Source organism: Neophocaena asiaeorientalis, unplaced genomic scaffold (assembly GCF_003031525.2).
Source record: "Neophocaena asiaeorientalis asiaeorientalis breed wild unplaced genomic scaffold, Neophocaena_asiaeorientalis_V1.1 scaffold138, whole genome shotgun sequence".
NCBI lineage: Eukaryota > Metazoa > Chordata > Mammalia > Artiodactyla > Phocoenidae > Neophocaena > Neophocaena asiaeorientalis.
Window position 1 is genome coordinate 7,108,569 of NW_020172632.1, and position 14,298 is coordinate 7,122,866.

General features: G+C 50.6%; 1 protein-coding gene across 1 annotated transcript; it reads right to left on the bottom strand.

Annotated features, from left to right (window-relative positions):
- Positions 1-67: 67 nt before the first annotated feature.
- On the bottom strand, positions 68-7,160 carry PARS2 (prolyl-tRNA synthetase 2, mitochondrial). Its single transcript, XM_024739220.1, has 2 exons — positions 7,058-7,160; positions 68-3,691 (listed from the first exon to the last, which is right to left on the bottom strand). The coding sequence occupies exon 2, from the start codon at positions 3,660-3,662 to the stop codon at positions 2,235-2,237; it is 1,428 nt and encodes a 475-aa protein (XP_024594988.1). The 5' UTR covers positions 3,663-3,691; positions 7,058-7,160; the 3' UTR covers positions 68-2,234.
- Positions 7,161-14,298: the final 7,138 nt, after the last annotated feature.

Genomic DNA, 14,298 nt, shown 5'->3' on the forward strand with positions numbered 1-14,298 from the left:
CTGTGCTCCGCAACGGGAGAGGCCACCACAGTGAGAGGCCCGCATACCGCAAAAAAAAAAAAAAAAAAAAAAGATTCAGAACAATAAAGCACCCATTTGCACGAATTCTAATTTCTCTACTTCAGGCTAACTTGATCAGACAGACATAAATAATCTTTTACTTATTGGAATCATTTTGCCCAGGCAGAGGCCATGCGGTATAGTGGGACAGGCACAGGTATTGGTCAGTACTCAGATTCTAGCTCTGATACGTAATAGCTGTGCATCCTTGATTAAGTTGCTTAAATGGAGTTTCAGGTTTCCTCATCTGTAAAATGAGGATTTCACAGGACCTACCTCGCACAGTTTTAAGTTCTGAACACGGCATATAAAAGGGCCTCACAGCACAGTGGCACATGCAGGCCCTCGACAAATGAATGAGCAGACCACTGAAAGCAGAGAGCTCACATCAATCTGACAACGCACAACCGAAATGACTCAAATACTCCACCTTGCAACATAGCCTCAGAAGGCACTCCACCGACTTTACGAATTAGAATCATCTGCGGAGTTTTAAAACCGCCAATGCCCAGGCCACACCCCAGAACAGAACCTCGGGGTGGGACGCAGGGGATTCCACTGTGCAGCCAAGGGTAAGATTCCTGCCTTACAATCCAGCCTTTCTGGGTTTGCTCTCAGAATCCCTGTCTCCTGGCCTGAATGCTGGCGCAGAGCCCAGCGGTAGACCTGGGAGTCATTAGGAAACCTGATGGTGTGTGCTGGGGGTGAGGTTACTCTGGCAGGAACAGTGGTCACAAGCTGCAGGGAAGCTGTTTGGCAAGAAGAACAACAGGCCGAGACAAGAACTTCAGTGCACTAGGAATCAGCCTAGGACTCCAGCCTCAGGGAGCTGACCATCGACAAGAGGCTGGCCGCCATACAGTGAGCTGTGCCCGCCAAGTGAAAAAGAAGGGCGTCGGTGCTGAGCAGGCGAGCATAGGGGGAGCCAAAGACAGAACCACTGCCAGGAGCTGCCGAGCATGTTTCAGGAGGTGGTGGCTTTGAGCTTGGCCCCGAGAGATTCTTGTTAGGTTTGGACAAGCCATGACCCTGGGGGCCGAGGATGGAGAACCTGATTCTGCTCCTGGAAGCAGGAGCAATGAAAGCTCCAGCCAGCTGCCAGTTCTCCCCAGGGCTCAGGCAGAGACCTTAATATTCACCGCTGTCGTGCGTGGCACTAGGATGCAACTCTGCGCGCAGGACGAAGTCGCTGCGGCACTCGAAGCCTGCTGCCCCTCACACTTGTGGGAAGCAATGGTTTAACACACATCTTCCCAGCCACCCAGTTTTCTTTTTTGAGTGGAGAAAGAGTAGAAAAAGGAACGTTTCCAGGCAGGAAGCTGCTGCACCGTTAACGTGGCAGGTGTTAGCACTGTTTCCAATTAACATGCAAGGCTCCTCCCAATAGTTTGACTTTATTCAATCAATGTAACATGACCTCAGTGCTAAGCCGCCTCAAGAGGAAGGGCCAGGTCTCTGGAGGTGGTTTGGGGGCAATTAGCTAATTGTATTTACCTTCTGGGTAGCTTAGATGATGGAGGATCAGAGGAACAGATCAGATCTGATCTGCCTGTCATGAGCCTCTCGGGGAACCAGCCAGTCACAGCTGTAAGGACCTTACAGATCTAGTTCCATTTTCTCACATCACAGATGGGGAAACTGAGGCACCAGCAGGGGAGGGGTCGTGTCCAAGTCTCCAGTGAGTCAGTGGCAGTCAGGTGTCCTGATTCTTCTCCCCAGACCATCAGGCCAACTTCTCAATGGAGGAAGACAGGCGGGCTGCCTCTCTGGACCGAATGCAGCAAGAGGCCCGTGGTTGGACTGCTGGAGCTGGAAGGACCTCGGCCACTGGGGAGGCCCCATCCTACACATGGGAAACTCCACTGAGAGAAGGGAAGTGACTCTCCTGAGGGCCAAGATGACAACTTGGCTCCTCCTAGCCACTACCTCCGAATAGAATATAAAAGGAATGATATGTGGCAGCAGGGCCAGCCAGACAAAGGGATCAAGATAATGACTTTAAATACAAATAGTCCGAACAGATGACTGGATAACAACTGGTTTTCCTAACATGGTCTCACCTTCCATGAGCTGCCCTCTTTCTGGGGAGACCAGCTCTGGAAAGCAGTATAGAAAGGCAGCATTAGAATGAACACGGAGACTGTGAGATGCAGTGGGAGGGGTCCAGGGGGCGTTTAGACAACCTGCACTTGGCTCAGTAATTCCAGGACTCCCTCTCTGGTGAGGAAGACCACCTCTCCGGTGTTCTGGCACCAAACCTCAAAATGTGCAGGGTCGTCCAGGGCCCTCTTGCCCGCGATGATCACAAAGGGGTAGCCGAACTTGTTGGCGTCTTTCAGTCTGTATCCAATGGTCAGATGGGTCCTGTCATCCAGCAGGACCTCCCCTCGGAGCTGCGGCACTGCCTCTGTGATGTGGTCATACAGGTGCCCCGTGAGCTCTGAGGCCGCCTCCTCCTTACTGCCCTTCTTGGGGGAAATGAGGCAGACTTGGTAAGGGGCCAGGAGGCCGGGCCAGCGGATGCAGTCTTCTGTAGCGAGAGCTTCAATGACAGCGGCCAAGATCCGCGTCACACCCAAGCCATAGCACCCCATTTCAGCCAGGGATGGCTTGCCGTGGACATTGGTGAACTGGGCACTGAAAATGGAGGAGTACTTGGTGCCCAGGTAAAACGTGTGCCCGACCTCGATGCCTTTGGTTTTGGTCAGTGGCCCCTGGCAAGCAGGGCAGTTTGTTGGTGACAAGTCCAGAGTCTCCATGTTGGCCGAAAAGCCGCAGCTGGAACAGACTGCAAGCCGGTCCTCTCCGACGTCCACCGGCAGCTGGAACTCGTGAGACATCGTGCCCCCGATGCTGCCCACGTCTGCCTGGACCTTGACGCACTGCAGCCCCAGCCTGTCAAACAGGCTGCTGTAGGCATCACACACCAGGCTGTAGGTCTGCTGGGCAGCCTCAGGGGAGGAGTCGAAGGTGTACATGTCTTTCATGTAGAACTCTCGGCCTCGGAGAAGACCAAAGCGGGGCCTGGGCTCATCCCGAAACTTCCTCGTCACCTGGTAGAGCAGGAGCGGGAGCTGCTTGTAGGACAGTGTCTGCTGGGAGGCAATCAGGGCTGTAATGGCTTCCTCGTGAGTTGGTCCTAAGCAGTACTCCTTGCCGTGTCTGTCTCTAAGTTTTAGCAGCTCCTTGCCCATAGAGTCCCACCGGCTGGTGGCTCGCCAGAGCTCTGCTGGGCTGAGGCTGGGCATGTTGACCTTCTGTCCCCCGATGGCCTGCATCTCCTGGTCTATCACCCGCACAAGCTTCTCCATGGCACGGACAGTATAAGGCAGGAGGTGGTAACAGCCGGAGCTTGCTGGGTGAATCAGGCCCACCTGCAGCATCAGCCGCTGGCTCTTACAGGTCAGCTCGCCAGTTCTGCCCTCTAGAGAGAGCACCTGGTCTTCCCGAAGGTTCTGGGGCTGGAACATGCGGGACAGCACCAAGCGCTTCCCTCTCCCAGGGGCACGGTGGTGAAACCTGTGAGGAACGTACCCCGAGAGCTGGTGACTGCAGGTGGCCAAGGCAGGCAGCGCTCTGCATCTTGTCAGCAGCCCTTCCATCACAGCCCAGCGTAAGGGGGCACCTGCGCCTGAAGAAAAACGAGCCGAGCAGAAGGTGTTAACTGTGATCCAACACCCTGCAGCAGTCAACGCAGGCTGCTCTCCAACAGACTTCTGCAACCATCACCGATCTTGTGGATGCAAATCCTTTCTTTTCTAATACCCTTGCAGATCAAAGTACTATTGTACTTCTCTCGCCATCTACTGCCGTTTAAAAAAAAATCAATATTTTCCTGTTTACGGGACTTCCCTCGTGGCGCAGTGGTTAAGGATCCGCCTGCCAATACAGGAGACACAGGTTCGAGCCCAGGTCTGGGAAGACCCCACATGCCACAGAGCAGCTAAGCCCATGTGCCACAACTACTGAGCCCATGCTCTAGAGCCCATGAGCCACAACTACTGAAGCCCATGCGCTCTAGGGCCTGTGTGCCGCAACTACTGAGCCCACGTGTTGCAACTACTGAAGCCCGTGTGCCTAGAGCCCGTGCTCCACAACAAGAGAAGCCACCACAATGAGAAGCCAGTGCACCACAACGAATACTAGCCCCCGCTCGTCGCAACTAGAGAAAGCCCGCGTGCAGCAACGAAGACCCAACGCAGCCAAAAATTAAAAAAATAAATTAAATTTTAAAAATATATATTGGGGCTTCCCTGGTGGCGCAGTGGTTGAGAGTCCGCCTGCCGATGCAGGGGACATGGGTTCGTGCCCCGGTCCGGGAGGATCCCACATGCCGCGGAGTGGCTGGGCCCGTGAGCCATGGCCGCTGAGCCTGCGCGTCCGGAGCCTGTGCTCCGCAACGGGAGAGGCCACAACAGTGAGAGGCCCGTGTACCGAAAAAAAGAAATATATATATTTTTTCCCGTTTATAAAAATACAACAGCATACTGTGTAGACACCAATGCGTGGTGTCTACACTGGCTCTGGAATCAGGCAGCTTGGATCCCAGTCCAGCTTCCCAATAACTGCACCCTGTGTAGCTTGGGACATGTGACTCAACTCCTCTGTGCTCAGTTTCTTCACCTGTAAAATGAAGGGACCCACCATATAGGTTTATTGTGGGAATTTAGAGAAGAGTTATAAGAAGTTATTAGAACAGTATCTGGTATATTCTATGAACCGAATCTAAGTTTGCTAAGAAAAACAGAAACAAAAAAGAAAGGAAATCAACTATAATCTCTCAGCCCAGAGACAACCGCTACTGACAATCCCTTGTCTATTTTGCGAGCCGTCTTTGCCCACGAGCCCCTACCCCACCCATGCCTTCAATGTCCTTAATGTCTCTTCCCCCCTCACAGCACACAGTCCCTGGTCAGGCCACATGGTCATGGCTCTGAGTCAACATCCCCATCCTGTACATTGTGCCTCTTAAGCTTCACATCTACCCATCCCACTGCCTCCTAGAGAACACACTGCATGAGTACTTCACACTCAGCACCCCACAGGGAGCTTGGCATCTTCCCCCTAAGCCTGCTCCCCGTCCAGCGCTGCCTGTCACTCTGAATGGTAGTGCAAGCCACCCTTTGTCCAAAACAGAAACGCAGGTTCATCCACTCTGAGCTCCCTCTGTGCCCCACCTTCACCAACCCCTCTGGCCCTGTGATTCCTACTGCTTCACTTGCTTTTGATTCTGTTCCTTCTCTCCACCTCCACAGCCTCCACCCAGGCCCAGGCCACCTGGGCTATTGCAACAGCCTCTTCACTTGGGCTCCCAGCTTCCAGGCCCACCTTCCTCCAATCCATTCTCCACGCTGTAGCCACAGGGGATACTTCCAAGACACATACAGCAACAGCTTTTCTTGCTTAAAATCCTCCAACAGCTTCCTGTTACCCTTAGAATCAGGCCTAACCTTCTCACCTTCACAGTGCACATGGCCCCATGTGAGCTAGCCGCCGGTCCCCTCTGGCCTCCTCTCACCAGTGCCCTCTCTGTGCTCCAGCTTCAGCACACTCATTATTAAAACACAGTTCCCTTTGCGTAGAATGTTCCTCTCCCCTTTGCGTACCAACATCTACTCATCCTCCAGGCCTTAGGAGTGCCACCTTGTCTTCTAGGATGCCTTTCCTGACCCACTCCCCATACCCCAAAGACCAGCTTCTCCTGCAGCAGCCCCTGATCCCCTATCAAACACCAATCACTCTTTGGAGTTACTGCTCCTTGGCTGGGTCTTCCCCCAGGCAGTCAGCTCTGTGGAGCTGACTGGCTCACCACTCAGCACAGAGCAGGGGCTTACTAGACGATTGTCTAATGAATGAGCACGTAGGTTTCTTTATGATTTTACAAGATATTCACACATTCCTAAGGGCAGTACAACACTTCATTGACTGACTAGATCAAAAAGGATTCTCCAGAGAGTTGTTAATTTCCTCTGTTGTATGTAATCTACAACAGAAGGCTTTCTTTTCTTTTGTTATATATTTGGGAGAGATCTTCAGGAACGGAATTATTGAGTCAAAGGGTATAAACTCTTTCACGGTTCTTGATTTATGTTGCCAAATTTAGTGAGCACCCCTAATCTTCAGCAAATCCCATGGGACAAAGCTCTTCTGCAGTATGCTGAGAACAGGTTACTAATTTCCCTCAGCTCTGGGAAGCTCAAATCCCCCCAGGTGGTTCCCTCCAGCTTCCAGCAGCCTCAATCCTCCAGCCGGTCTCCTCCAACCTCAAGCAGCTTCATCCATTTCCCCTGGGCACCGTACAAATATTATCATTTCCTATGTGGCCTATGACCTGAAAACGGCTGGAAGGCACGGGCACAGAGCCCTAGTGTGACTGCGCGGAAAAGTGCAGGCCTGGAGGCAGGGCACACGTGGCTGACACCTGGAGCCATCACTTAAGGTCCCACCTCAGGCCCGTGGCCCAAGCCAGAAACTTTCACCCCTGACTCCTCCTCAAGCAACTGAGTCTGTCTCCAAGATTTCTCTCAAGTCCACCCCCTCCTTTCTTTCTCTTACTTTCTCAGCTTGGGTTGAGAAGGCCCTCAGTGCAGCTTGCTACATTACGGTAGCCCAGTGGTTCTGAAATTTAAGCAAGCATCAGAACCACCTGGAGGGCTTGTTAAAACACTGATGGTGGGGCCTCATCCCCTGAGTTTCTGATTCAGTAAGTCTGGGGTGTGGGCAGAGAACCTGTATTTCTAACAAGTTCCCAGTCACGACCCGAGGCAGACAAGGAAGTCCTGCGATTTCACAACGGAGGAAACAGACTAGGAGACGAGTATTATTCAAGAGTTTGTGATGGTGACCCGCCCCAATCCAATGACGAGATGCACGTGGGAAAACGGACACCACGGTCTTCGGTCTCCGCGCCCAGAACCGAGCCCTCTCTTCATTCCGCAGCCCCTCCATCAGCCCGTCCCTTAGCCCCCGGCCCTCACTGTCACCCACGATCACCAACCGTAGTCCCAGCGAACGCCGACCCCGCAGGGACCGCCGCGCCGGGCCACCGCGCCTGCGCCAGGGGCGTTCCTGCACGAAGCCCCGCCTCCTGTCCTTCCCGCCAATCACAAAACCGCGCTCATGGGGACTGGCCCCACCCCACTCTAGACACCAGTGAATTGCTCGCCGGAAACTTAGGCAAGGAGAGAGAATGGGCTCATAGGTTGGCCTACGCAGCAATAAGTAAATCACCGTCCCGGAAGTGCTCTCTAGGATTGAGGGAGGTGTAACTCTATGATCAAGGCCTCGGGTCTAGGTTTTGAGTCTGGTGTTCCCGCCCACTGCCAGGGCCCGCCCCACTCTCTGAATAGGAGAACCGCCGGCTATAGTGTAACCATGACAACAGTAGGCCATGCGGTTTCGAATCTACCCTATGATTTTACAGGCTATCAATTTAAATAAATTTTTAAAAATTTAAACAATTGGAATAAGACACCTTTATTTAATCTTTAAGACACTAAATCAAACTTTCACAAAATATTTTTTGAGCAGCTACCACGTACCAACCGCTTGTAGGAGCTGGGAATAGTGAACAAAATAGACAAAGTTCCCGGCATTCAGTATAGCTTACATTCTAGTCAATAATCCAATACAATGAAATTTAAGGGAAGGCCAAAGAACTCAAGATAAGTGGTATTTTAATGCAATTAAAATTTTTTAAAAAACCAAAAACTGACATCGTGAACAAGTTATCAAAATTTTACATAATGACAGGATCTGTTAGTCAGATGTTAAATGCTATGGAGAAAAATTAATTAGGGAAGGGAAAGGGTTGGAGGTCGACTGGTTGCCATTTAAAATAGAAGGATCAGGGAAAGCCTGGTGGAGAAGGTGACATTTTAGCAAAGACCTGAAGGAGTTGAGAGAACCTTGCAGATATCTGGGGGAAGTATGTTTCAGACACAAGGAAGAAGTGCAAATGTCCTGAGTGAGAGCTGCATATCATACAACTCTACCTAACTGATAACACCTATAGTTTATTCAGCACCTAAAATCTACCAGACCCAGTGCAAGACACTGGTGATTCTGCTATTGGCCCCAAGAAGCTCTCAGCCTGCCAGGATCTGCCAGGAAAAACACTGTGCGATCAGTGGTGTAATGGGGGCTGAACAGTCCTGTGACAGCACAGGGAAGGATGGCTTCCCTGAGGAGGTGAGCTTCAAGCTGAGCCTGAAGGATGAGTGGGGTTTAGCAGCACAAGAATGGCAATGGGAGTGGAGTGAAATGTCCAGGACAACTCACAGGCACAGAATCAGGAAATATGGAGCTGGTGTGAGGGAAACATGGGGTGTGGTAGGGTTTACAACTTTATTTCCCACAGCTCCCAATGCAGTGCCTGATACACAAACCAAACCAGTGGTTCTCAACTTTGACTGAACTGGGAATCACCCTGTGCCCCCAGTCCCAGCCCCACAATGCTGGTACTTTATAGTCCCCAGTGATCCTAACGTGAAGCCTGGGCTAGATCTGCTGACCTAGAGGAAGGGCATCAGACAACCCGGTGCCAGGGGTGGGGATGGTAGACATATGCATCATCCCAGTCTTAATAGCTGAGGAAAATACAGCTTGGTGAGTTCCACAACTGGCATCTGCTCACCAGCTAGAAGGCCGGGCAGACCTGGGCTGGACCTGAGCTCTTTTGCTCTAAGAGCATCACAGCCTCTGCAGCCCAGCACTGTGCTCGGGGCTTTCCCAAGGAATGCAGTCCCAAAGGTTTTACTGGGGCAACAGTCCCCATGCTTCTCTGGGGGCAGAAGTTGAATAATCTCCAGTATATTTCAGGATCCAAAGTAGCCTTATATTTCTTCCTGCTGCTCCTGTACTTTATTACATCCTTTCCAACCCTGAAAAAGCCAGGCATCCATCCTCTGCACCCTGAGGTGTTAATTATTTCTCAATTAGCAGTTGCCGGCTGTAGAGCATAGTGGTGTGGAGAGGCCTAATGACTCGCCGTGTTTAAACAGCCCCACATCTTCAGAGCACTTTACCAATGGTAACTAATTAATGCTCAGGACCCTCTTGGGAGGCAGGCCAGAACTGCTGCCTTTTACCGGGAGTTTATAGGAGGCTCTGCAGCCGGGAGCTGCAGGGTCCACTCCAACCAGCCCTGGTCAGAGTAGATTTGCTCCCCATTGAGAAAGTCCATGGTGCTGGAGACCAGAATATAGCCCTTTCTCTGCTAGCAACTTCCTGGGTGACGTTTCAATCAATTAATTGATCAGTCATTAATTGGGTGCCTTGATTTAGAGAGTCCATTCATGGTTAAAACCTCACAAGTTCCCTAAAACAGAAAAAAAGAAAAAGAAAAATTCATTCATTCACTCGTTGTCATCTACGACAAAGCAAAAGCAAAGGACCGCACACTTGCCTTGGTGCCCCACAGCCCTGGGGACTCACCATGCTGTTAGTGGTTTCCACCGGCTGCTGGCCAGACTGGGAGTCTCTTGGGGGCAGGCACAGCCCTGAGCACAGGGCCTGGCCCAGTCAGGGCTCAGCAAAAGGTTTTGCTTTTTGCTTGTTTTAATATGTCAATCAATAAATGAATGGATGGTTTGTCTCTCTCTCAGATCGGAGCTCCTCTGAGGACAGGTTGGGTCGTCCCTGCATACTAAACCCATGGCCTGGCACAGAGAGGTTCTAAGTGTGTGCTGAATGAACGACAAAGGCCGAGTTCACGGTGAACTCCCTGACCTCAACTTGCTCATAACCTCCCGAAGAGGCTGTCTCTCAAAGCGGTGGTCACGGCAGCCTGTGGTAAGACATTATGAAGAGGGGAGAGCAAGATGCTGAGGGAGCAACCTTGCAAAAAGGGGGTGGGATCAGGGAGGGCTTCTTGGAGGAGGGGGCGTGAAATTGGACCTTAAATGATAACTACGAACTTTCCAGGCTAAAAAGAATAGGAAGACATTCTAGTCAGAGGGGCAGTAAGTAAGGAAAAAGGCTTCAAGATAGTTCTGGCTGGAGCACAGAGCACACCCAGGCATCAGGGAAGCACAACCGGAAAGGCAGTGGGCGCCACTGTGCCAGGGCCTGCTGGACCAGACTGCCAGTTTCTCATCTTTGAGGCCAGTGAAACTTTTTCTATGAAGAATGATACTTCTCCTGCCCCACCCCCGCCAACATACACACATCTGTTTTGAGGCTTAACCCAAAACAGCTCCTCTTCTGAGAAAAATTCCTGGATATTTTGCATTCCACTCTACAACATATATTTGTTATATTTGGAAAACAAGTGTAATTGTCACTCCAGGAAGATGGTTGCCTCCTCTGCCTAGGGCGCTGGCCAGTGTGAGAGGGAGTTCTGTGGGCAATGGAAAGGTTTTACACCAGGGAAGGGCGTGGTCAGTTGTGTTTCTTTGCCTGAGTGAGGTGTAAACTGAGGCTGGAGGAAGAGGATGGGGAGAGAGGCTGGATGGGAGACTCCCGTAATGGCCCAGACTGGGGCGGTGGGGGAGAGGAGGGGACAGACTCCAGAGAACCACTGGGACAGTCCATCTGTTGGACTCCTGAGCCCACCCCCTATCCTGTTAGCCCAGCCTGGCCCAGACAGACTGGACTGGAGGTGGGAGGGTGGCCTTGCCTGGGAATCCTGCCCAGCCAGTTCCCAGCTGTGCAACCCTGGGCCTCTTGCTTCCTTGTTTCTTCATCAGTGACACAGAACACCACGTAAGGCTGTTGTGAAGGGTTCATGAGAGATGTAACTGAAAGCAACTGGCTCATTCTTCCAGCCCATTCCAACTCCGGGGACCCTATGGCTGCCCTCAGCCACCATAAGGAGACAGCCATCCTTCTGCTGCCACCTCGGTTTCCTTCAGACTCCCCTCTCTGGCTACAGTGCGGGATGCCAATGCCCTTCTCTCTCCAGGGGGCCTCTTCCCCCTGGGCCCAGAATTCCCCTCGTTCATTTATTCGCTGTCCAAGTCTAGGATGATTAGAGGCCAGAAGCGGGCTGGGGAGGGGGCCTCATTTTTTAAATCAAGATTCTTCAGAATTGAAGAGTGTAGCACCAAACGTCATCATCATCATCGTTGTTCACATTTGTAGAGCCCTTGCTATGTACCATGCGCTGTATTAAACACCTTACACCCATGTCTGATTAAGTCCTTACAATAAAACCCCATGCAGTACAAATATCGCTGTTGTGTCCATTTTACAGATCAGGCAACCAAGGCTTGGGAAGGTTGGTTAGCTTGTGCATGGTCAAGACAACTAGTAACAGGGAGAGAAAGGATTCATCTCCAGGTCTGTTTCACGCACAGCCTGATCTCCCCACTCAGATCCTCCAATGTTATTTGTATCAAACATACATCCAAAGTTGTGGGAGCAGTCACCCAGACAGACTCTTTCTGTCTGACTGGATCCCTCTGCTGGAGGCCCACTCTTTGGCGACCACCACAATGGCATCCTCTTGAGGAACCCTCCCTTGAAGTCCCCTCTGGCAGGGCCTCCCCCTCTCTTGAGACCCTCTCGACATTTTGTCTGAGTCTCTCCTCTGGCCCATTCTCTGTCTCAGGTGTGTCACATGAGTGTGTACATGCGGTGGGGCAAACAGACCTGAGTGCAAATCCTCACTTTGTCACCCACTCACCGTGTGCCTGTGGGTGAGATACTCAGCCTCCCTGAGGCTCAGATGCCTCATCCTGAAGACAGTAGTGACATCTCCCCCATGGAGTTGTGGTGAGGTACAAGGAGTTAGCCCAGGTACAGGGCTTAGCACAGTGCCTGGCACATAGCCAGGGTTCAATAATGTTTGCTATTATTACAATCATTTTTTTAAATAAATTTATTTATTTTATTTTTGGCTGTTTTGGGTCTTTGTTGCTGCACGCAGGCTTTCTCTAGTTGTGGCGAGTGGGGGCTACTCTTTAGTTGCGGTGCGCGGGCTTCTCATTGTGGTGGCTTCTCTTGTTGTGGAGCACAGGCTCTAGGCGCATGGACTTCAGTAGTTGTGGTACACGGGCTTAGCTCCTCTGCGGCATGTGGGATCTTCCTGGACCAGGGCTCGAACCCGTGTCCCCTGCATTGGCAGGAGGATTCTTAACCACTGTGCCACTAGGGAAGCCCTTATTACAATTATTTTTAATGGTGAAAGTGCCCTGGCTGGCACAATGCCAGGCACAGAGTTGGGCATGTAGCACATGCAAAACAGTTATCTCCTCACCCCCATAGACTGCGAGCTCCCAGAGGGGAGGGCCCATGTCCTGTTCATCTCTAGCCCTGCCATAGTAAATCTGTTTACTATGTAGAAAGGTTTTGTACATAGTAAGTCTCAGTACATATTTGCTGAATTAATGTCTTTCTAAATAGTTCCCTCAATTCATAAGAAAGGCTTGCTAAAAATGCAATGAAACAAAACTCTCAGCAACAGTTAATCTGTCAACCAACAACTCCCTTTTGAGCCCCTGCTTTGGGTTAGGTGCTGCAGAGCACTGGCAGAGCCAGAAGTCTGGGGCGCAATGTAGATGCCCCAGGACAGAGGGAATAATCACGTCTGTGAGTTCTGAGTGTAACTCAGCAGTTTACCTCCAGCAGTTACTCCAGCAGTTTACCTGGTCACCCTCATCTGGAAGGATGATGGGAATTGAGTTCTTTCCAACAAGCCTTTGCCTTTTCTCTTTGGTGCAGAGTTGAGTTAGGTGTGAGTGGACAAGGTAGAGTTGACGCCCTCCAAGGCTGGTGGCTTAGAGAGAAGAAGGCAGCCTCTGGATCCAAACAGAGAGGGGTTTGCTTTCCAGAGCCAGCATTTACTGGCTGTGTGACCTGGGGCAAAGGACTTGACCTTTCTGGTCTTTTGCTGCACTACAATGGGGTCAGTGACCTCCTTGAAATACTATGAAGAGCAAGTGAAAAACATTACAGAACTTTGTAAACTGAAAGCTCTGTATTAATATTAATAATAGAAATATATTCAGATCATTCTTTTGTAAGATTAAGTGTGTAATGAGATGATGACTTTTAAGTAATTAAATGAGATTATGTATGTAAAGCACTTGAAGGGCACCTGGTACAGAGCGCTCAATATTGGATGAACTATTGTTAATACTCCAGTACGGCCCTCCTGTCTGCTGCTCCACTACCTGACGGCTCTTCCCCACCATGTCCACATGGCTCACTCCTTCACCTCCTTCAGGTCTTTGCTCCAATGTCACATTCACAGCCAGGACTTCCTGACACCCTAATTTTCACCACAATCCCCATCCCTGCTCCCCAGCACTCCTGATACTCTCTCTCTCCCTACTTTTTTTCTCCGTAGCATTTATCATCATTTAACATACTAAATATCTAGGTTTTGGTTTACTGTGTTACATTCCCCCTCTACCACCTGACTCCACCCCAATTAGAATGTAAGCTCCATCCAGGAGGGCAGGATTTTTGTTTGTTTTGTTCACTGCAGGAGCCCCAGTGCCTAGTCCAAGGGGCACCAAACTTTTTCTGCAAAGGGCCAGACAGGAAATATTTTATGCTTTGCAGGCCATGTCATCTCTGTCACAACTACTCAACTCTGTTGTTATAACATGAAAGCAGCCATAAAAATATGTAAACAATGAGCGCAGCTGTGTTTTAAGAAAACTTTATTTACAAAAACAGGCAGTGGGCCTAATTTGGCTTGTGGGCCACAGTTTGCCAACGCCTGGCCTAAATCATTGTCTGGCACATTATAAATGCTCAATAAAGATTTGGTGAATGAATTAATTAGTGAATAAGTGAATGAATGAGCACAAGACACCTGGTACAGGGACTGGTACTCAATAAATGCTTATTCCTTCCTATTTTATACTTAATAAATACAACAAGGTAGGTCATGATATACTGTATTAGAGGTACAAACAAGGTGCCATGCAAGTACTGGGAGGTGGCAGAGTCCTTCTCTCGGGATGAGGGAGGACTTCAAGGGTGTCTAAAGCTGGGCTCCCCTAGAAGCAGGCCCCGAGTCAAGGATTCGAGGGCAGGCAGTTTCTTTGGGAGGTGATCTCAGGAAACACTGGTAGGAGAGTAGGGAAATGAGAGAAAGAAGGGCCAGAAATGAATACAGTGTGTGATAATGAAGGGGCAGCTTGCAGCTATGGACCACTGGGTCTCAATCCCACATTCCTCCAAATTATCTTATCCCCCCACCCACCCCTGTTTATAAGGTTCAGGTATTTATCCAGTTTCCATTCCCCATTGGTTGAAGGCTGCTCCCAGGGGTGTCTGCTACCC